This window comes from Ursus arctos, unplaced genomic scaffold, assembly GCF_023065955.2.
Source record: "Ursus arctos isolate Adak ecotype North America unplaced genomic scaffold, UrsArc2.0 scaffold_2, whole genome shotgun sequence".
Classification (NCBI taxonomy): domain Eukaryota; kingdom Metazoa; phylum Chordata; class Mammalia; order Carnivora; family Ursidae; genus Ursus; species Ursus arctos.
Genome location: NW_026622874.1, coordinates 34,037,916 through 34,058,785, shown reverse-complemented (window position 1 = coordinate 34,058,785; position 20,870 = coordinate 34,037,916). Strand labels below are relative to the sequence as shown.

The 20,870-nt window shown below is 46.4% G+C and overlaps 1 protein-coding gene across 1 annotated transcript; it reads left to right on the top strand.

The window, feature by feature from the left end:
• The first annotated feature begins 6,781 nt into the window (after positions 1–6,781).
• Positions 6,782–20,620, top strand: DYRK3 (dual specificity tyrosine phosphorylation regulated kinase 3). Its single transcript, XM_026480728.4, has 3 exons — positions 6,782–7,040; positions 9,266–9,377; positions 14,441–20,620. The coding sequence occupies exons 1-3, from the start codon at positions 6,964–6,966 to the stop codon at positions 16,010–16,012; spliced, it is 1,761 nt and encodes a 586-aa protein (XP_026336513.1). The 5' UTR covers positions 6,782–6,963; the 3' UTR covers positions 16,013–20,620.
• Positions 20,621–20,870: the final 250 nt, after the last annotated feature.

Genomic DNA, 20,870 nt, shown 5'->3' with positions numbered 1-20,870 from the left:
TGACGCGCAGGGTTCGCGCATGTGCAGTCTGCCCCGGATTAGCAGGCCTTGGCCTGCAGGGGGCACTCCAGGCCTGTGGAATTCCAGCGGGATCCCAAGCACTTTAGAGCCGAACCCATGAAAATCTTTCTAAGGTGGCTTCTTCTAACTGGCCACAGCCAGCGCCCGTGTGTACTCGTTTCCCGGGGTTCCAGGCTTCTGCAGCCATCACGGCTCGCATGTGTCTCCTCTTGGAGGCTACCCTAGCCAGCCCGCGCAACCCAGCCCTGGCAAGGCCACGCAGATGACTCCAGTTAGGCTTTCCAAAGGAGTATGTGCATTGTGTAGGTTAGGTCTTAGAATTATGCAGAAGCCCTGTAATCCCCAGATCCCTCCCCAGGGACCTGGCCTCTCCTGACACTTGCCCTGTTCCAGGTCCTGGGTTACCCTAACCTGTACAGCCCACACATCAGCAGTACCTATCCCATATGTCAACCTTGCGCAGACCCAGCCTTTCAAGTTTATGATAACTCCAGCCAGGCCCCAACCACCTGCATAGTTACCATTGCATAGCCCACCTTCCAAAAATCACTCTGAGCTGAAAGCCACAAGTGGACAACAGTTGGTCCACATGTGAACTTACTGCCTGCTGGTGTCCCACATTCTCTAGGAACCAGGCCCCTGATGTGTCTCCAAATGGAGGAAAGCCTGTACAGCCAGCCAGGCGCCTGGGTGGCTCAATCGGTTAAGCGTCTGCCTTTGGCTCAGGTCAAGATCCCAGGGTCCCTGGATGGAGCCCAACATCCGGGTCCCCGCTCAGCAGGGGAGTCTGCTTCTCCCTCTCCCTCTGCCTCCCGTCCCCCCCCCCCCCCCCCCCGCACCAGCTCATGCATGCTCTCTCTCTCTCCCTCCCTCTCTCAAAAACAAAAAACCAAAAAAACCAAAAAACCAAAACAAAAACAGCTAACTCTACCTTTGGGAGAAAGGTTCACAATGGGTATGTGTGTTTTGCACTATAGGCTGACACCTTATACCCCCAACACCTCCCTCCTGTGACCAGACATTGCCCTGGTGCAGGTATCTAGCTACCTTGACCTGTGCAACCCACACATGCCCAGTCTTCACCCTGGCAGCTGCCTGTGGGTTGCTGGGGACAGTCCAGGCCTCTGGAACTCCAACATGAACCCAACAAGCTGAATGGCAGTCATGGGGTCAGGCTTCCCCAGTAATTAAGGCTCCAGGGTGTCTCTTAGTGGAGGGTACCCCAGTCAGCCAGCCGGCCCCATCCATCTACTCCAGCTCTGCCTTCAGCAGAAATATGTGCATTTGCGTATGTCAAGGTTTGCAATTAGGCAGATGCCGGGTACCCCAAACAGCCCCCTCCTGTGACCCAGGCTCACCCCACATTGCCCGGTCCTCACCTTAGCAGCAAGCTTTTGGCTGCCAAGGCCCTCAAGGCCTCTGGAACTCGGGAGGGAGGCCAACCACATGAATCTCCTCCAGCCTTGATGGAACCCACCAGCTGAAAAATCTTTCTGACGTGGCACCTCTGAACTGGCCACGGTCAGTCCCCACGGACTGGCTGCCTAATAAAGTCCCGGGCTTCGGCAGTCAAGGTTCCCAGGTGTCTGCTCTTGGAGGAAACGCCAGGCAGTACAGATCCCTCCAGCTCTGCCTTCAGTGGGAACATATGCTTTTGTGTACGTTAAGGCTTGGAATTAGGCAGACGCCAGGTACTTCCAATAACCTGTTTTTGTGACCCAGCCCCTCCCACGACTTGCCTTGTTCAGGTCCCTGGTACCTCCAGCTCTGCCACCTGCACACGTGCAGTCTGAATGCCATCAGCCACATTGGGGCAGCCTGTGGAGCTAGGGCCCCTCTTCAACCAGCTGCATAGCCTCAAGGATAGAGGGCACCCACCCTCCTGAAAACCCGTCTGAGTCAGCCCCTAAAAAGAGCAACCATCAGTCCCCAAGCAGACTTACTATCTGTCGGGATCCCAGGCTTCTACAGCCATCAAGACTCGCAGGTGTCTCTTCTTGGAGGATACCCTGAGCAGCCCGCACGATCCGGCCCCCGCAAGACTGTTCAGATACTCCAGCTCTGCCTTCAGTGGGAATGTGTGCCAATGTGTAGGTTAGGGCTCGGAATTAGGCATCTACCTTGTCATCCCAAGAGCCTGCTCCACTAACCCGTCCTCTTCAGACACTAACCCTGGTCAGGTGCTCCTGCAGCCTGAGCTGTGCTGCCTGCACATGCGCAGTACGTACCCCTAAGCTGGACTTGAGCAGGCCTGGCCCTCAAGCCTATGGACCTCTGGCCAGGCCCCAGCGACCAGCATAGCCACCAGCAGTATAGCCTCTGGTGATGTGGGGGGAGCCTTCCGATAATTGCTCTGACCTGGCAGCTGCTAATGGGCAACCCTCAGTCCCCATGTAGACCTGCTGCCTGTTGGGGTGCTGGGATTCACTAGAAACAAAGACTTCCAGACATCTCGTAATAGAGGATACCCTGTCCTGCCTGCCACCTGGCCCCACCCTGTCAAGGGAGTTGAAAAACCTCCAGCTCTGCCTTGGGGTGAATCTTCCATAACGGAAGGTTGATCTTGGGGTGAATCTTCCATAACGGAAGGTTCATCTTGAATTGGGCTAATGTATTGTACCTCCTAGAGCTTGCTCCTATCAGCCAGCCTTTCCCAACATTTGCCCTGTGCCAGGTCCCCAGAACCCCTGACCTGCATGTCCTGTGCACACACTATATGGGTTCCATCAGCTGCCTTTGGGTAGGCGAAGCTCTCTCCAGGCCTGTGTAGCTCTAGGACCTGTCTGAAAACATCTTTGTAGGCGCAAAGGTGGAGGTAGCCCAACACAGAAAATTGCTCTGAGGTGGCCACTGGAATGGGCAATAGGCTTCACCTGGGCTTACTTTCCGCAGGTGTTTGGGCTTCTGCAGCAGTCAAGGCTCCCAAGTATCTATTATTGGAGGATATTCCAGGCAGCTCACTGTATCAATCCTAAGCAAGACCATCTAATTCCTCCAGCTCTGCTTTCAGGGGGAATAAGCACATTTGTATAGGTTAGGGCTTCGAATTTGGGAGATGCCTTGTAATCACAAGAGTCCACTCTCGTGATCAGGCCTCTCAGGACACTTGCCCTGTTCCAGATCCCTGTACGCCTGCACATGCTTAGTCTACACTCCGTCGGCAGGCACCGCATCAGGCAGCTAGTCCAAACCGGCCACCTGGGATCTGTGATTGCTGCAGATGCCCAGGACTCCGGCAGAGGGTGATTCTACAAGGAGACTGACTGTTGCCAGTTTAAAGCTACCACCTCAAAACAATTTTCCAATGGCGGCCTCCCTCCATCCTAAAGATTATTCAGGTCTTTTACAACTGGCCTGATCTCCATAGGCTTCCATAGCTAGAGGCCTACTGATGGATGTGGACCACATATGCCCTGGTGTCACAAGTCAGTGTAGTGAGGGAAAGCGCAATGTCCCGCAAGGCTGGGCCATAAGAGTGGGCTATCGGGGATATCTAGCATTACCCAATTCCAAGCCTTAATCTACACAACGTGCATATTCCTGCTCAAAGCAGAGCTGGGGAAATATGGACTGCCTTGCTAAGGCATGGCTGGGCAGCATGACCAGGCTATCTTCCAATAACACACACACTTGGAAGGCTTGATTGCAGCAGGAACTGGGGACCCCAACAGGTAGCAGGTCCACGGGGGGCTTGGGGGTGGGCTTTCTCTTACTCTTGAGGCAATGCCAATGATTGGGGATAGGTCATTTTTCCATAGGCCTGTAGGGTCCCTGCTGCCCAAGGGCAGCTTAAGGGGTGTACTGGGCATGCATGGCCTTGAAGGTCAGGGTAGCCAGAGATCTGTTCAAGGGCAGGTGTGAGGAAAGGCTGTGTAATAGGAGTGGGTAGTTAAGGGTACGAGGAATCTGCCTAATTCCAAGCCCTAACCTCTGTAAATGTGCTTATTTCCCCTGCATGCAGAGTTAGAAAAAATTGAACTGCCTTTCCAGGGTCTGGTCAGGCAGACTGGTGGGGTTCCAGAAATGTAAGACATGGTTTTAGTGTTTCAAGGAGCTAGATTTCTGAGTTTCTGGGGAAAAAAATAGCAGGTGCATTTTTCTGGAGCTCAGGTAAATTTGAGGTCAATACAGTTTGGGGAAAAGGGAGAGTTTCACAGTTTCTCTCCAAATGATTTTTTATTTTTTTTAAGATTTCATTTATTTATTTGACAGAGAGAGCACAAGCAGGGAGAACGGCAGGCAGAGGGAGAGGAAGAAGCAGGCTCCCCATTGAGCAGGGAGCCTGACATGGGGCTTGATCCCAGGACCCCGGGATCATGACCTGAGCCGAAGGTGTACGCTTAACTGACTGAGCCATTCAGGTGCTCCTCCAAATGATTTTTTAAAACGTATTCCAATTTTTTGGTTCATATGTCATATTATGTATTGGCATAGCATGCTGTAAAAAATAATTCATAGCAATGAAACGATTTTAAATTTAACCTACCGACAGCTATCTCATCACAAAATTGAAGGTGATTATGGCCACAGGGATATTTTCTTACTCTATGCATTTGAAACTGCTGTGATCACATTCCAAATGTCTCATTGATTTCTGAAGTCCCTGGAATAGCACCATTTTTTTGTTTGTTACGGTTTCCTGACTTTGCAGATATATCAGAACTGGCTTCAAAGGTCAGGCAGCCATCTTATATATTTGGCTAATCCACGTTAGCTTAATCTGGCTTTGGCTATGTGGAGAAAGATAATGGCTATTTTGAACTACTTTTGAGCAGGGCTTTGGAGGGGAAGAAAGGGCATGAATCATGTGGGAGCTGCTCAAAGGGGCACAAGATATCAGCTCAGAGAGGGTGTGGAAGCTCCTGCTAGATCCTTCATTGGACTTTGACCCAGCCCAATGTTGAACCCAGCCAGACTGTTATGAAACAGGGGCTCTTTGAAAAAATATTGGAAAGTATTTACACCACTAAGGTCAGAGATCCATGAAGCTCCAGCACCTCCAAGGAATCCTCCCTTCCTTGACCGTGGGAACAACAGGCTAAAGATAAAGAAAGCTTCTGTTTTCCACCTCAGGAGCAGGAAGGGAAGCAGGAATGCTTCAGGTTGGCTCACAGAGGTATGTCTGAAACCAGAGATGCCTTCATCTCAAAGCAGTGATTCAGAATGAGGCAAGAAAACTTGTGGGGGCAAGTCCCATTCAAATGTTCAGGGCAGTAAAGTGGTCTAGGGTGTCCACATAAGTACTAAGAACAGGGATTATTCAGAAGAATTTTGCAATCGTAGAGCTGGAAGGGACCTCAGTAGCAATCTAGTCCAAACTTTTTGTTGCCATGGAGCTCTCTTCAAACAAAAGCTTCCACAGGAGCCTTAACACAAACCCATATGAAAGCAGGATTGCTGTGGGGTGTGGCTGGGAGGATCAAAAAACCCACAAAAGCTTGTTTATAAAATTAGAATAACTTTAAGAACTGGAAGAAGTTTTATTTATATTTATATCATTGAGAAACTAAAGCAACAGTGGTCACAAAGACTAAAGTTCCCCAACCTGACACAGTCTTAATTTATAAAGTGAAAAGCCTTTGAATCTTTAAGGACATTTTTATTTGGAGGCATGAGAACAGGGAATATGACTTTTAGTCACACGGAAATGAGCCTTGGATGGAAATTTTCAGATTTATGGACTCTGCTAGGCTGGTTTGGGACAATGAGTCCCCAGCCCCACTAGGTGGCGCCCCTGTTCGGCATTTTGAGAACGGTTGTTTCTCTCCTCGAGGGTCTGTCGGCCTCGTGTTCCGTAGGTTCAAGGAAATTCGATTAGATACCACGCACAAGGAAACCACACTTGCCTTCTTCTATTTTAACCTCCTCCCCTCTCACTTTCGCTCCAACGATCGAAATCCACTTAACATTAGGGTTACTGAGGTTTCTTCATTTTTCAGAAGAGGAAGAAACAAACTCCACAAATATTCCCAAGAAAAAAACAGGAAGAGCCTTCCAGGGGGCCTGGTGCAGCCAAAGGAAGGCTGGGAATTTGACCTCCCCAACTGGGAGATCCTGGGGAAACAGGGGTCCCCTGGCCTCAGTTTCCTCGTAGGTAAAACGGCTCTTTGCGCCCTGTCATCCGCGGAATCCCGTGACAAAGGAGTCAGAAAAATGTCAGCTTAAATTCTGGATCCTACTTAAATCCGTAAAAGGTGGATGTCATATAATGTGGTCGCTGAGATTAAATAAAACAATGTTCGTAAGCGCTGGTACAGTGTCACTAAATGAGTTTATTATTACTGCTTCCTACCTTTTTATTATTGCTTTCGTTAACCTTCGGCGGGTGGGGAGAAGCCCCTCCGTGGGAAAGCCTAAGGAAATTACACATTTTTTCATTCATTTTTAAAATACATATTCAAGGGAGGTTTTAGAAGGCTGCAACGTGCCGAAGGACAGTAGACGGTGAGGGGCGGGCGCACTTCTGAGGCAGAAATCGGGGATCAATTGCTACCTTCACAAATCTTCTCTCGGGCTTTTCTGCTGCCACGGTAGCAGCCCCCCACCCCTCACTCTCTGCCAGAGAACACGCGCCGCACAGGCCAGGACTGACGTCCCGCCCCGAACCTCCCGGAACCTGCGCGAGTGGCCGAGGGGACCGCCGCGCGGTGGGGAGAGGCCTCGGGCCCCGCCCCCGTGCGTCATCGCGTAGCTGCGCAGAGGCGTTTCCCGGGGCGTGCCGCGGTTGCTAGGCGACCACACCACTCCCCCTCCCGCCCCTGCCGCTCCTCTCCCCACTTCGGCCCGGCGAGTCGAGAGCAAAGGCGCGCGAGTCTGCAGTGTCTGGACGAGATTCCCTCGGGAAGCGTCGCGGCCCCGGCGGCAGCCGCCCCAGCGCAAGTGGATCTTGCACTCCGAACCCTCCAACCGCCGCCCCTCCCCCCCGGGGTCCCGAGCTAGCGCATGGGAGGCACGGCTCGCGGGCCCGGGCGGAAGGATGCGGAGCCGCCAGGAGCCGGACTCCCGCCCCAGCAGCGGAGGTAACGGCGCCGCACGGTAACGGGCTGGGGGCGCCCGAGTGGGCGGCTGGCGCAGGCTGGCGAGCTCCGGGGGGGCGGGGAAGGCCTGGGCTGAGATTGGAGTGAGCCCCTAGCAGGAGGGACGAGGGAAGGGCTCTGACCGCCTCCGGGGGACCGGCCCACCCTCTTCCCCTCCGTCAGCTCCCCTCCCCCCAGCCCACCGTGATCCGGGGAAGGGGCTAGAGCGGAGTTAGCAGAAGAAGCTCTAGATCGGGGATATGTTAAGGAGCTCTAAGAAGCTGGGACTTTTTGTGGGGCTTTTTAACAAACTGGGGGAGGCAGGGAGCAATACCTTTCACGAAAGCCCTGTTGCTCAGAGCAGATAACCAAGGGCTGAACTCTTGGGGTTTTGCCGTGAGGGGTGCGGTCTGGCTTCGGATATGCAGGTGAAGGGTTGTGCTGAGTAGGGCTTTCTGGGGATCCTATTTTGAGAGTCTGCACCTTGCATTGTATTTTACACCGAAAAGAAGACCAGGGACACCCCCCACCCGACCCGCTTCATTTGCATGCAGACTTCCTTTGGGTAATTTCTTCTGCCTATTTATAGGAATACTTGCAGGTCTTCAATGTCTTTTTCTCTATAAATGTGGACGCCTGTCCCATTTTACTTATTTTATTCATGCTGTTGGCAAAGAGTCAGTCACATACCGAGTTTTTGGTTGTCAGAGAAGCAGTTTCCATTAAAGATATAAATAATGCTATCAGAATGTTAGCTAGTTTTTTAAAAGAATATTCCAAATATATTTGTAGTGGACTTTTTAAATTATTCTTTGTATTTCTATAACATCAATTAAGAAAGCTCTAGGTTTAATTTTACAAAACAGTGTCTAAAGACAACTTTAACTGTTGAAATAAAAAACAAATATTTCAGCATATTTTAAAAGATTTTTTAAAAATTCTTCGCCTGCATTCCGATCATCATTATTATATTTGTAGTATATTATGTAAAAATGATACAATGAAAGGCTGCGATGTGTATGACTGGGAAATTCGTGTTCTTAATGGCAGATGAAATCCATTATCTAGAACCATCTTATAGATTAAATAAATCCTCTCCCTCTTTTGTGGTGGAGGCATAGCCATAAAGAACAGAGAAGTGGCCCTTAATTGTTCAGCATTTAGCTTCCACCATCCACCAGAAAATGAAGTGGGTGAAGAAGTGAAATTCAGTGCATTTTGTAATATAGAGAGTCCCTTTGGTATTTGTTGTGCTTTTCTTTTCTTTTCTTTTCTTTTTAAGATTTTATTTATTTATTCGACAGGATAGAGACAGTCAGCGAGAGAGGGAACACAAGCAGGGGGAGTGGGACAGGAAGAAGCAGGCTCCTAGCGGAGGAGCCTGATGTGGGGCTCGATTCCATAACGCTGGGATCACGCCCTGAGCTGAAGGCAGACGCTTAACCGCTGTGCCACCCAGGCGCCCCTGTTGTGCTTTTCCCTGTGTGTTTCTACAGGTTAGGTAGATGCTAAGTAGGTACGGAAATAAATAATAAAAAGAAGACAGCCCTAAGAAGACCTTTTATTTCTTGCATGTAGACTGGAACTATTCTTCCCATTATAACGTCCAAAACAAGCTCAGGGAAGAAGGTAGTACAGCCAGTGGTAGAGCTAAGATTAGAATCCAAGTCTCTGACTTTTAAAATATAGTTACCTCTGCCTTTTTTCTCTTTCTTTTCCTGTTCTCGGTTAGCTTTTAGGCTTCAGATTCAAACTAGCCTTTATTTTCCCGGATAAGTTCAATGAGATCCTTTTGATAGTCCCTGGTTGTTTTTTTTTTATTTACTTATTTTTAAATATATTTCATTTTTAACTAATCTCTACACCCAACATGGCACTTGAACTCAAAACCCCGAGATTAAGAGTCACATGCTCTACCGTCTGAGCCAGCCAGGCGCCTTGATAGTCCCTATTTTTTAACAACATTCACAAAGTAAGACTTGTTTTAACTCTTTCAAAATGCAAACCTAGAAATGCTTTCCTTTTTAAAAAGAAGAAAAGCTGGGTTTCCTCTATTCTTTTGCCAAATACCCAAGTTGTTTGTATTCAGTGCCAACATGCAGTGTAGACATTTATTTGTATTAGTTATTTGTGGCAGATGTGAGGCAGTAAAGACACAGAATGTTTTGAAAATACAAGTTTATATACTTCAGTGACTGATGGATTTTATCTGTAATCCTTTCAACTAGATTGGGGGATGGTGTCTATGATACCTTCATGATGATAGATGAAACCAAATGTCCACCCTGTTCAAATGTACTCTGCAATCCTTCTGAACCGCCTCTACCCCGAAGACTAAATGTAAGTAAATGAAGTAGTTCTGTGCTCTCTGGTTGTCTTGGAAAGACGGAAGTGCTACTTAATGCCCAAGGTACAGTTACATCTCACTGGCAACCCAGACTCTCTTGTTTCCTTTTGATTACTTTTGACTTTGAAATAACAATTGCTGTGGTCCAAGTTTAGCTTCACAGAATGATTTTGATTTAGAGCCATACGCATTCCTTTCAATCACTGGGATAAATATGTGGCATTAGGAAAAAAAAAATAAGCTACTTTTATCTAGGGAATGTTTATTTTGTTATAGAATGACACAGTGTGTTATAAAAACTCATTTTAACAAAAACCAGAAACAGAAAATACCCTTGAATTCATAGATCTGCAAGTGTTTTTTTCCTGCAAGATAGAAATGCGGTCTTAGCTTCTTAGTATGCTATGGAGAATCACTTTATGGATCATAAATAAAACTTGAACAGTACAGTTTGGGTTTTGATGCATTTAATCATTCTGGAGCTTGCAGACATTTAGCTTTTGACACTGTTTTACTTAAGGTAATAAAAAAATGAATTCATATTCCCTCAGCATACACAGAGTAGTAGGGAGAACAGGGTTTGGACAAGTTCCAGGACAGGGAGCAGCTATCCTGTGACTTTAACATTTGCCGCATATATCACCTAATGAACAAATTGAATAACTGAATATGCTAATTTGTAATTTCTCCTTCACATTTCTGTGTTTATGACCTCAAATTGTTTCTATATTTCAAAAAAAATTACATACATTTTGCATAGCCCTCCCCAACTTTTTGTCAGCTTTTGCTATTAAAATCAATATTTTCACTAGTTCTGAGGCTAATAATATTACAAAGTATTGGCTAAATATATTTGGAAGGCTGGTCACCCTATTTTTAATCTGTTCTCTGGAGTACAGGAAGTTTCCTTTCCATTCTCAGCAAGCTTATTTCTTTACTACGTGAAAAACCTCTAAGAGCTCCAGAATCACACAGTCCTCTGGTTGACCATCAGTTTTCTTGGTTACTGGCTGCCAATTAGCATGTCTCTGTGGGAAACTTTTTGCAGCTGGGCTGGTACATTAAATGTGACTTAAAAGTTCATTTTAACTTCAATTTAGAGTCAATGCTAATCACCTCCCAGCAGGTCAATTAAATTGTATGTTTCAGGATCAAAATGAATTTCTTACTGTATAATATTACAGAGTAATGGTTTTTTGGGGACATAGGATTTTCATTCTAACCTAATGGTGTCTTTGCAGACTTTGCTGGAAAAAATGCTCTTTGACCTCTTGTTGACATTTATAGTTCATTTTGACATGACTCCATCCCCAGACCCTGTTGCTCTTTTCACAAAGCCTGTAGGCTTCATTGTTTATTTAAGATGTTCTTATGTTCTCATTGCATACTATAAATTGTCTGCTTACAGGCTTTTATTGGGTTAAGCTTTGTGTTGCAGATTTAGGGTCAAGAGCTAGGGAAAGAGGATGGAGTGTTTCATGTCTGGATGAGAAGTATGTTTCTTCTTAGAATTTCTCAGCAAGCTCTTCAAGACTTGATTAACACAGTTGAGGATTCTATTTGAGATGTCAAGAGCCCTCCAAACTAACGGTGTATGTGAAGCATTCTTAAATAAAACATGATTAATCTGGCATTATCTGTCCCTGTGGTATAATTACATAATTAAGAAAATAATTGGTATAGTTGGTCATATATATTGCTCAGTTATTGTGATTATAACTACAGACTAGAAACATATAGTATTTATAACTATCATACTTTACCATGCGTGCAAACTGTAGATTCTCCTAGAACAATGGAAGGAAGATTTTATTTATAGCACAACAGTCTTGATACATAATTGATTCAGGCCAGTATTTGAATTATGTACAGGAAAGGAAAGAAACCTAAGAAGAGAACCCCTCCCTGTGTGGAAAAACTCTTTCCTGGAATTCTTCAGATTCACTGGAGATTCAAACATTGATAATCCACAGTGGACCGTACGTGAAGCATGGTTCTTTCTGGGAGCCACACTTCAAGAGAGACATGAAGTGCAGCTTGTGTGGAGAGTGTGAATGGGGTAGTAAGCAACCATGTGAGGTAGAGGATGTAATGGGATGATGAGCCCAGGGAAAAAAGGTGGGGGCAGGACAGCCCCTTTTAGGTATCTGAAGGACTCTTACATGCAATTTGGACACTTCTTTGTAGTTCCAGAGGGCAAAATAAGACTCAGTTTACAGGGAGAGGGATTTAGGCGCACTGTAAGGAAAAACCACGAGTCAGGAAATCCAGATGACATCCTTAATTTTATTGTAATAGTTCTGTGAAAATTAAATTTGTTCTTATTAACGTTCTGTGCCTGAGACCCTGTCTTTATCACAAACAGAAATGAAGACCTCCAGAGCCAGCACAGTCTTACATGCAGGCAGAGTAGGTAAAATGCCCAGGGATGGACCCTCAAATCACTTTCCTGCCAGCTTGTCACTGATGACCGCGGTTCCTAGGGAGTCATTCCTTTGGGTTAAGACATTGATCTTCTGTTAAAGTTCCAGTATCTTGGAGAGGTGACACCTTAAATTGTATAGCAGATTGAAAGCAGGTTTTATGTAGGAGAGGACGTGGGTGAGGTATTTCCATGCATGCTAAAGGAAGGCCTGCTGTGGGGGCCCGTGTACTGCAGGGGTCCTGTGTAGTGCCAGATGTCTGGTGGAGGGAGACTGGAGATACCGAAGGAGGTCCCATGGAGAAAAGAGACAAACGGAAAGGGCAAAGAGGGGGCGCAGAGTTTAAACCTTAATATGTTGAGATTTTTGCCCAATTACTATCAGTGTTTGTAAAATGTTTTATAGCTTTTAAGCCTCCTTCACATATATTACTAATTATAATTTGATTCACACAGCATCCTGCAGTAGGTATTCTGCACATTTTATAAATAAACGAAGGCTAAGAAACTGGGTGAAAGGTCAAGCAACCTGCCCAGGGACTTACAGCTTTTAAGCAGGATAGCCAAGACTCCAACCTAAGCCATTAGACATCTGTTTTCTTCGGCACGTGTCCCCAGTACACTCGCAGTAAATACGGAGATGCATTGAAGTCAGGTAGTAAAAAGTTTAAGGAAAACTGGCTGAGATGGATGCAAAGTTTTGCTTTTATTATGTAGACCTACCTAAAACCAAACAATTTTAGTTCCCTCCTTCAGTCAAACCAGTCTCCTCCTGGATTGCAGCTCCTTGAGAACACCTGTTTTGTTTTGTTTTGTTTAGCACTTGTAAACAGTGAACAGTTAGGGTTCCTGTGACCAGCACAGGGATGGCGGGATAGATGAATGGGACCCGCTTCTGTTTTTTCAGCCCGGAGTACAGAAGAGCCATTTGACTTAATTACTGATAAGAAAAATGTTGCGTAATACTTACATCTTAGCAAGGTACTTAGGTTCTGTCTGCAGGCCTGTTTTATTTTCTTGACCAGTGATAGTTCTCTGTTTTGGTATCAGAGAGATTTTTCTCAGTCCATATGTCATCTCTTGACTTAAACACTGCTTGCCAGAGTGTGGTTACAGTTGTATCGCTTGCGTCACTTGTGTGTGCAATCAGGCACTACCCTGTTTTTGTAACTACGGGACTCCATAAATGTTTAAATTGATTAAATGACCTGAAAGGAGCAGGCAGGAGCGAAGTCCTGCTCTCATAACGACAGCCGTATGTAAAATTTGCCAATACTTAAATTCTTTCATCTTTTTTCTGCTATTTATATTTTGTCTTTTATATTGTTATTTAGGCAATAGGCCATGTCCTGTTTTCTTAGGTTATGTTAAAATTCTATTTTTTAAAGATTTGGCCACTTTGGAATATTACCTTTTCATGTGTTTCCCTCTTTCCTTCTAGCACCCTCCTGAATTTTTCTTAGTGTGTTTAATTTTTTGTATTTCTCTTTTTTGCTTTTCTTTTTCTCCATCTAATTTCATAGAATTGTACTTCCTGTCAGAGGAATAAGTAGAGCTTTCTTTGGGGAGTTACTGTTCCTTGAAGGAGAATGTTAAGCAAACTCAAAAAGAGAAATACGCCTCAATCACCTAGACTTTTGCTGAGGAAGAGTGGGTGTAGGTGTAGGTGAAAGACAGAAGAGAGATTCTTATCTCTTCCGGAGAGTTTTACCAGAACTCCCCCACCCCATCCCCTGGGGCCTTGGATTCTCACTGTTATTCATCATATGCATAAAGAATTGGCCCAGAGGATCTCAGGAGTTCTCTCTGCCTTAGAACTCCTGTGATTCAGTGAGCTGAGCTACAAGCATTCAGTCATTTTTAGGGGGACCTGGGAGTAGATAACGAGGTCTTGCTTGATTCCAGGCCACAGCCATCCTTTAGCGCAAGTGGAGAGTAGTACAGGTGCTAGGTTGTATTCATGGGAGGGGTGTTGGACTGACAGAGGACCTGGGTTCAGATCCTGCCTCTGCCCCTTAATGGTGCTTTATTATTTATGGGACATATCTTTTTTTCTTTTTCTCTTCTTTTCTTTCTTCCTTTTTTTTTTTTTTACAGAACACTTTAATATGCATATTTTGATTCTAATATATGTCCTTCAGAATTGGGAAGACACTTGAAACAGTAAACAATATAAGACAGTATGGTATGTAAGCACGTGCCAGATCACGTGGTACAGATTTGAAAAGCTGCAGTTAAGATGCGACGTTAATTAGCCTGGGCTTGGAGTAGTTCTAGGAGGGGACATGAATTGGGCCTTGAAAGAGTGCAGGATTAGAGTGGGTGGGGTGATAAGTCTCTCAGCAGAAAGACACACCTATTAGGAGGAACTTAGCACATTTAGGGTTCCGTAAGAAGACCATTCTCTCTCGTAGGAAGCAAGGCATATATTGGGGGTTGAGGTGGCCATGATACTTAGGGGGTCTGAAGAACGATATGACACAAGTCTCTAGAGACTCGTGCTTTTCTTATCTCACCTTTGGGCCGTTGTAACCTACGTGACTGGACAGTTCGTCCTTCAGGCAGGGGAAGGATTCTTTCATCCTTCCACTGTTTTAGCGGCTTTACCATCACATTCATTTTTCTTTTCCATAGATCACTGCTGAGCAGTTACCAAGAGATCACACTCAGCGCTTTCTGAATGGAGGTGAGGTGAAGGTAGAACAGCTGTTTCAAGAATTTGGCAACAGAAGATCTGATACTCTTCAGTCAGATGGCATCAACGACTCTGAAAAATGCTCTCCTCCCGACTCTCAGGGTAAAAGTTCAGATAGCTTGAATGCGGTAAAGCCCAGCAGTTCAGCCAAAGCTTCCAAAGTGGTGCCACTGACTCCAGAGCAAGCACTGAAGCAATACAAACACCACCTCACTGCTTACGAGAAGCTGGAAATCATCAATTACCCAGAAATTTACTTTGTGGGCCCAAATGCCAAAAAAAGACACGGAGTGATCGGTGGTCCCAATAACAGTGGGTATGATGATGCAGATGGGGCCTATATTCATGTGCCTCGTGACCATCTGGCTTATCGATATGAGGTGCTGAAAATTATTGGCAAGGGAAGTTTTGGGCAAGTAGCCCGGGTCTACGATCACAAACTTCGACAGTATGTGGCCCTAAAGATGGTACGCAATGAAAAGCGCTTCCATCGTCAAGCAGCTGAGGAGATCCGGATTTTGGAGCATCTTAAAAAGCAGGACAAGACTGGTAGCATGAATGTCATCCACATGCTGGAAAGTTTCACATTCCGGAACCATGTTTGCATGGCCTTCGAATTGCTGAGCATAGACCTTTATGAGCTAATTAAAAAAAACAAGTTTCAGGGTTTTAGCGTCCAGTTAGTTCGCAAGTTTGCTCAATCCATCTTGCAATCCTTGGATGCTCTCCACAAAAATAAGATCATTCACTGTGACCTGAAGCCAGAAAACATTCTCCTGAAACACCATGGGCGCAGTGCGACCAAGGTCATTGACTTTGGGTCCAGCTGTTTCGAATACCAGAAGCTTTACACATATATCCAGTCTCGGTTCTACAGAGCTCCAGAGATCATCTTAGGAAGCCGCTACAGCACGCCTATAGACATATGGAGTTTTGGCTGCATCCTTGCAGAACTTTTAACAGGACAGCCTCTCTTCCCAGGAGAGGATGAAGGAGACCAGTTGGCCTGTATGATGGAGCTGCTAGGGATGCCACCACCAAAACTTCTGGAGCAATCCAAACGTGCCAAGTACTTCATTAACTCCAAGGGCCTACCTCGCTACTGTTCTGTGACTACTCAGGCAGACGGGAGGGTTGTGCTTGTGGGGGGTCGCTCACGTAGGGGTAAAAAGCGGGGTCCCCCAGGCAGCAAAGACTGGGTGACAGCACTGAAGGGATGTGATGACTACTTGTTTATAGAGTTTTTGAAAAGGTGTCTTCACTGGGACCCCTCTGCCCGTTTGACTCCAGCTCAAGCACTGAGACATCCATGGATTAGTAAGTGTGTGCCCAGACCTCTCACCATTGAAAAGGTGTCAGGCAAACGGGTGGTAAATCCTGCAAACGCTTTCCAGGGACTGGGTTCCAAGCTGCCTCCAGTTGTTGGAATAGCCAATAAGCTTAAAGCTAACTTAATGTCAGAAACCAATGGTATACCTCTGTGCAGCGTACTGCCAAAGCTCATTAGCTAATGGACAGCGCTGCGCTCAGAGATGCATATGTTTGTATTTTTAATTATCTTGCAGACCTGAACATGGGGAAGAAATACAAGCCCATTGGTGGATATGTTTTTGTTAGACTAGATTTCTTTTTTTAACAAGGCAAAACATTTTTATATGACTGTAACAGAACTCTTCAAGGGCTAATTACCTAACCTGCCTGTGTCGGCCATCCTGGAATGTACATTAAATGACTTTTTATAAGTCAGTGCATCTTCGTTATTCTTGTTGGAAGTACATCACCTTACGTATGCTGCTACTGGTTTAAGTCCCTTTCTCTCAAGATACAAGGTGCCCCGAGAAGTGTATCCTGACTGCTCATCACTTCTTGTCTCCCTCAGCCTCTGTTCCAGAGCGGTAGGTTGGGACACGGCCATAGTTCTGGATGAGAGTCGCAGCTGGCCGCCTTGCCCCAGCAGGCGGTTCTGTGGGCTCATCCCAGGTGAAAGGGCTCAGCAGAATATGGGGCAGGGGAAGGTTCCAGAAGCTCTTAGTCACTTGAAGAGGTGGTGTCACTGCTACTCAGTGACTCATTTCTCTTTTCAGTCCTGTGATGTGTGCTGTTTTAATTTCATTTTGTTGTTATTTTCATGATTTTTCTGCTTCTGATTTGTTTCCTGGGGAAAGCATTTTATAGATGTCCTACCACTTTACCAAGCACTGGTTTTAAAACTAAGTCCTATGTATCACTTTGCCACCCCTGTCTCCAGGGAACATAAAGCAGCTTCTTTGCCCCAGCTGAATGTTAAAGGTAGAAACACGCAAACTGCAGTTCCCAAGTTTCCCGGGACCCTGGAGACCAGCCTACTCCCTGCATTTCCACGGACTTCTTCCTTATAAAAGTGATCGCTCTCAAAGAAACTTCACCACGGCCACTGCCGTCCTTCCTCTCTTCCCAGCCGTCTGCCACCTCAGCATGCCGCAATCTCCCCACTGTCAATTTAAGCCGAAGACTATTCCCTAGACTCTGAGTGAACTTCAGTTACAAGAAAATCCAGTCACCGGTGGTGACCCATTTTCTTTTCCTTTACTTCAACATCCTTTCTTTTTCCCTGCAAAGATTCAAACAGCGAGGGCTGGCAGTGAAGCTAACTGCTAGCCACACGTCTTCCTTGGAAGGGCGGAGAAGGTACGATAACTGAATAACGCAATGCTGCTGTTGCCGTCCCCTCTACTTCCGCCCTCCTCCAGGAGTATGTCCGCACATGTCCTCCGAGCGGGCTCTCTGAGGTAGACCGTTGCTTTCCTCAGCGCCCTTCTCAGGATGACCCAGTTCCGTTTTTACTGTAGAAGTTAGCCTGCGAACTCCGTAAGGTCAGATGATCATAAGATGACCGGGCGGCAGCATAACCAAAAGAAGAGAGATGCCAGGGACACACCCTTGAAGGGACTCCTGCCTTACCCAGAAGTACCCTCGTTGCCACGGCCCAGGCTGTGAAAACCGAGAGGAAACCGACGTCCAGAGCGTGGCCTGAGCCCCGGGCCCCAGCGTTCAGACTGAAGCCTCAGCCTCTTGGAAAGGGCATGTCCTGGTTCTTCTGGTGACTGAGCGGCTGCACGACTTAAAACTTGAATCACTGCCTTCACTGGGTGTTTAGAAGGCCACGGAAAACACACCTCCTCTGGGTCCCTCTGACGCCTGCCGAGCGCTCTGCCTAAGGGAGCAGCGGTGTCAGAAGGCCCCGCGTTATCTCGGCGGAGCACCTGTTGAGGTGGTTCTGCCCGTTGTTATCACTGCGGAAGACCTGCTCTTTTAGGCAAACAGTGTTAAAGAGATCGCTGCCCCACACACATCTGTGCCCAGGATTTGTTCGTGTTTGTCGTGAGCGATCTTGGTCAGCCCACGCCGGCTGTGACGGGAGAGACGGGAACCTGTGGCTGAGGTTGGCACCTGGTCTGTTTCTGTGCATTCAGTAGACCTCGGTTACTGAAACCAGGCCAAGTGACAGGCTGTCGGCAGCCGTGACACCATAGACATTCTAGAAAGCTCTGGGAAGGTGGGTGGATGTGGTTCTGCCTAAGTTTGGCCACCTAGAGAGTGACACAGAGCGGAGTCATCCAGGCTGGCACGCCTGTCTTCTGCAGCCGAGTCAGGTTTGGGGAGAGTGGGCTGCTTTAGGATGCGATGGCCGTGCCGGATGGATTTGGGGAGGTGTATGAGTTGGTTTCAAGTTCAGGGGCAAGTTGTCATTTTTAGAGGCTGTTACCCAGTGCCCCCTTTTATCCGCCACTGTTACATTCTCACTTGGATCGCTGCCCAGCAGAGAGGGACTGACTTGGATCAGAGTTAGTGCAGAGATGCAGGCTGGCTTACTGACAGTTACTGAGTTGTTCTTTAGGCATTTTTGTTCTTCTGGTCATTTCAATTAAACGGGTCAAGTTGGTTGACTTCTGATTTTTGAATTGGCAGACTCAACTAAGTTTCCAAATTGCTATTGACACCGTGAAAAGAGTTGGGTAGGAATTTTTGTTTAATTTTATTCCTAAAGTCATTTTTTTTCTTTCACATGGGAAATTGGCTAATCCAGCTAAACCCTGCTCCTCGTATCAGACTCTGTCCTACCTTCTGTCCTCACAGTGATTGATCTGTTCACTCATCACGTGCTATCATGATTTCTCCTTTATTGGAATGTAAGCTTCAAATGGGCATGCCGATCTCTTCATGATGCTCTGAATTAACCAGTTGTAATTCTATTGATCATGTGCAGGGGATGGCGATTCGTTTCCCTCCATGTACCAGGAATGTCCTCACCTCGTCTTCTTTGAAATTGACCCGCACCATCTCCAGTCTCTAATCTCTCCGGAGAACGGGTAACTGGAGGAGGATTATGTGAGGACACCGCCTTCTGGTCCAGCACTTGACACCTTGATAATAGTGAAAACTGCAGCCATAACCTTAATTATGACTTAAAGATTCTGTTTTTGTCCCTCAGAGACTCTGAAAGAGGAGAGGGTGTAGCCTGGCTCTTCCCCAGAAGACATTGGTTTATGACTATGGTAGCATGCTTTAGTCCTCAGTGGGGTTTTTTGTTGGCTTTGGTTTTTGCTTTTCAGTTTATTTAGAAAGGGAGAGAGACGGGTTGGGGTTGGCGGGGGGGGCGACACAGGGAATCTTAAGCAGGCTCCACGCCCAGCTTAGAGCCTCGATCTCACAACCCTGAGATCATGACCTGAGCTGAAATCAAGAGTCTGATGCTTAACCAACTGAGCCACCCAGGTGTCCCGAGTCCTAGGTGTTTTAAGAGGGTTTGGGACAGATGGGATAGCTGGCTAATGTCATTAAACTCCTAATTTTTTTGACCTTTAATCTGTTAAGAGTGGGGTTTATTGCATGATCAAAAAACAGATTAAATAAAAAGTTCAACTGTGAAACAGTTTGGATCTGTAGCAGCTGGTCGTGTTGAAACACTTTCTGTTTTGCCTAATTCCTAAGTAGGCATAATTAAAGTTAAATGCTAAATTTTAGGTAGCAGCTGATAAATGCTTCTGAGCTTTCCTGACAGAATACTCCTACTGCTTTAGTGAACCATGGAAAACTTAATTATTTCTCATGCATCTGTTATTTGATGTCCTCAGCGTGGAAGATGGAAACGTGGCAACGATCGTCTGGACTGCCTCTGTACACTTTTCTGTCCTTTGAGAATGAAGGATAAGTACTTAACCATTGAACCAGGCAGACAGAGCATGTTTTCCTCCAGGTCTTCAGTCCTCTTGGAGAGATGACTGGTCTGTAGAGCGCTGCGACTTACTATACACAGAGCAACTGCAGCCATCCGTGATACGAACAACCTGGAGTCTTCCAAATAAGGAGCGAGACGAGACAAGACAAGGGATTGGCGCATCAAGGAAGAGTTGTCCTCTGCCAGGATCAGCCTCCCAGTTCTAAATAATATTCTTAATATCGTCAGTTCAACGTGCCCCACTTCCATCTTCAACCTGTACTTCCTAAAGCCCAGGAATTTAAAAGAACTTGCTTCCAAACCCGGCCTTCAACCCTAATGTGATTAGGGGTAATCCTCTCCAGGTGTCTGTTAAAGTAGGGCCCACTCATTTCAGCGAGGCGAGTTTTTAAGAGTCATGGCGAACTCATCCATGTAAGGGCTAAAAGCTCCGGTCCCTGAGATCCATAACCCCTGAGATAAGCCAGAGCTACAAATACATCGTCTAGACTTTGAAGGAGAGAATATGATTCTTAATATAGCTCACCAACCGCTAAGTCGTGCCTAGACTGTCATAATTTTTCTATAACAGGAGAAGACTGCCTGCCTGTTGACTAGAAAGAGTCTCACCTCCTCTGCCACCACACGAATAAGCTAAAAAAGAAAGAATGGCCCCAAATCAGGCCAGATGGTGACCCATGACTATTTCAGCTCAGGATGTCAGCCTTTAAAGCATCAGGTTTGAATCATTTTGGTATCATGGGATTCTGTCATTGTTCATTTGAATCTGCTGACACGTTTCCCCTGGAAAGTATAGTTTGGCTTGGATGAGTCAATGGATTTTGTTTTGTTTTCTTTTGTTTTGGGGTGGAGGGGGGTGTTTGTTTTAAAAAAAAAAATAAATAAAGATGAAATGCTTTGAGAATTTTTCAGCATCTCATGATTGTTCCAAAACCACGTCTGAGGACTTCCTCGGCTGGCCCTGGGCACCATACCCTGAAGTGTCCCCAGTATGGTGAGTGGGCCCCAGTCACTCTGGGTCATCAATGCTGATGATGATAGAGAAAGAACATGCTCAAGAAAGGAGATACAGGGGTGGGATGAGAGACAGCCTGGCAGAGATTCTGCCTCTTCTTGTCCTTCGCCAGAGGCTGGGGACATGCACACTGGCT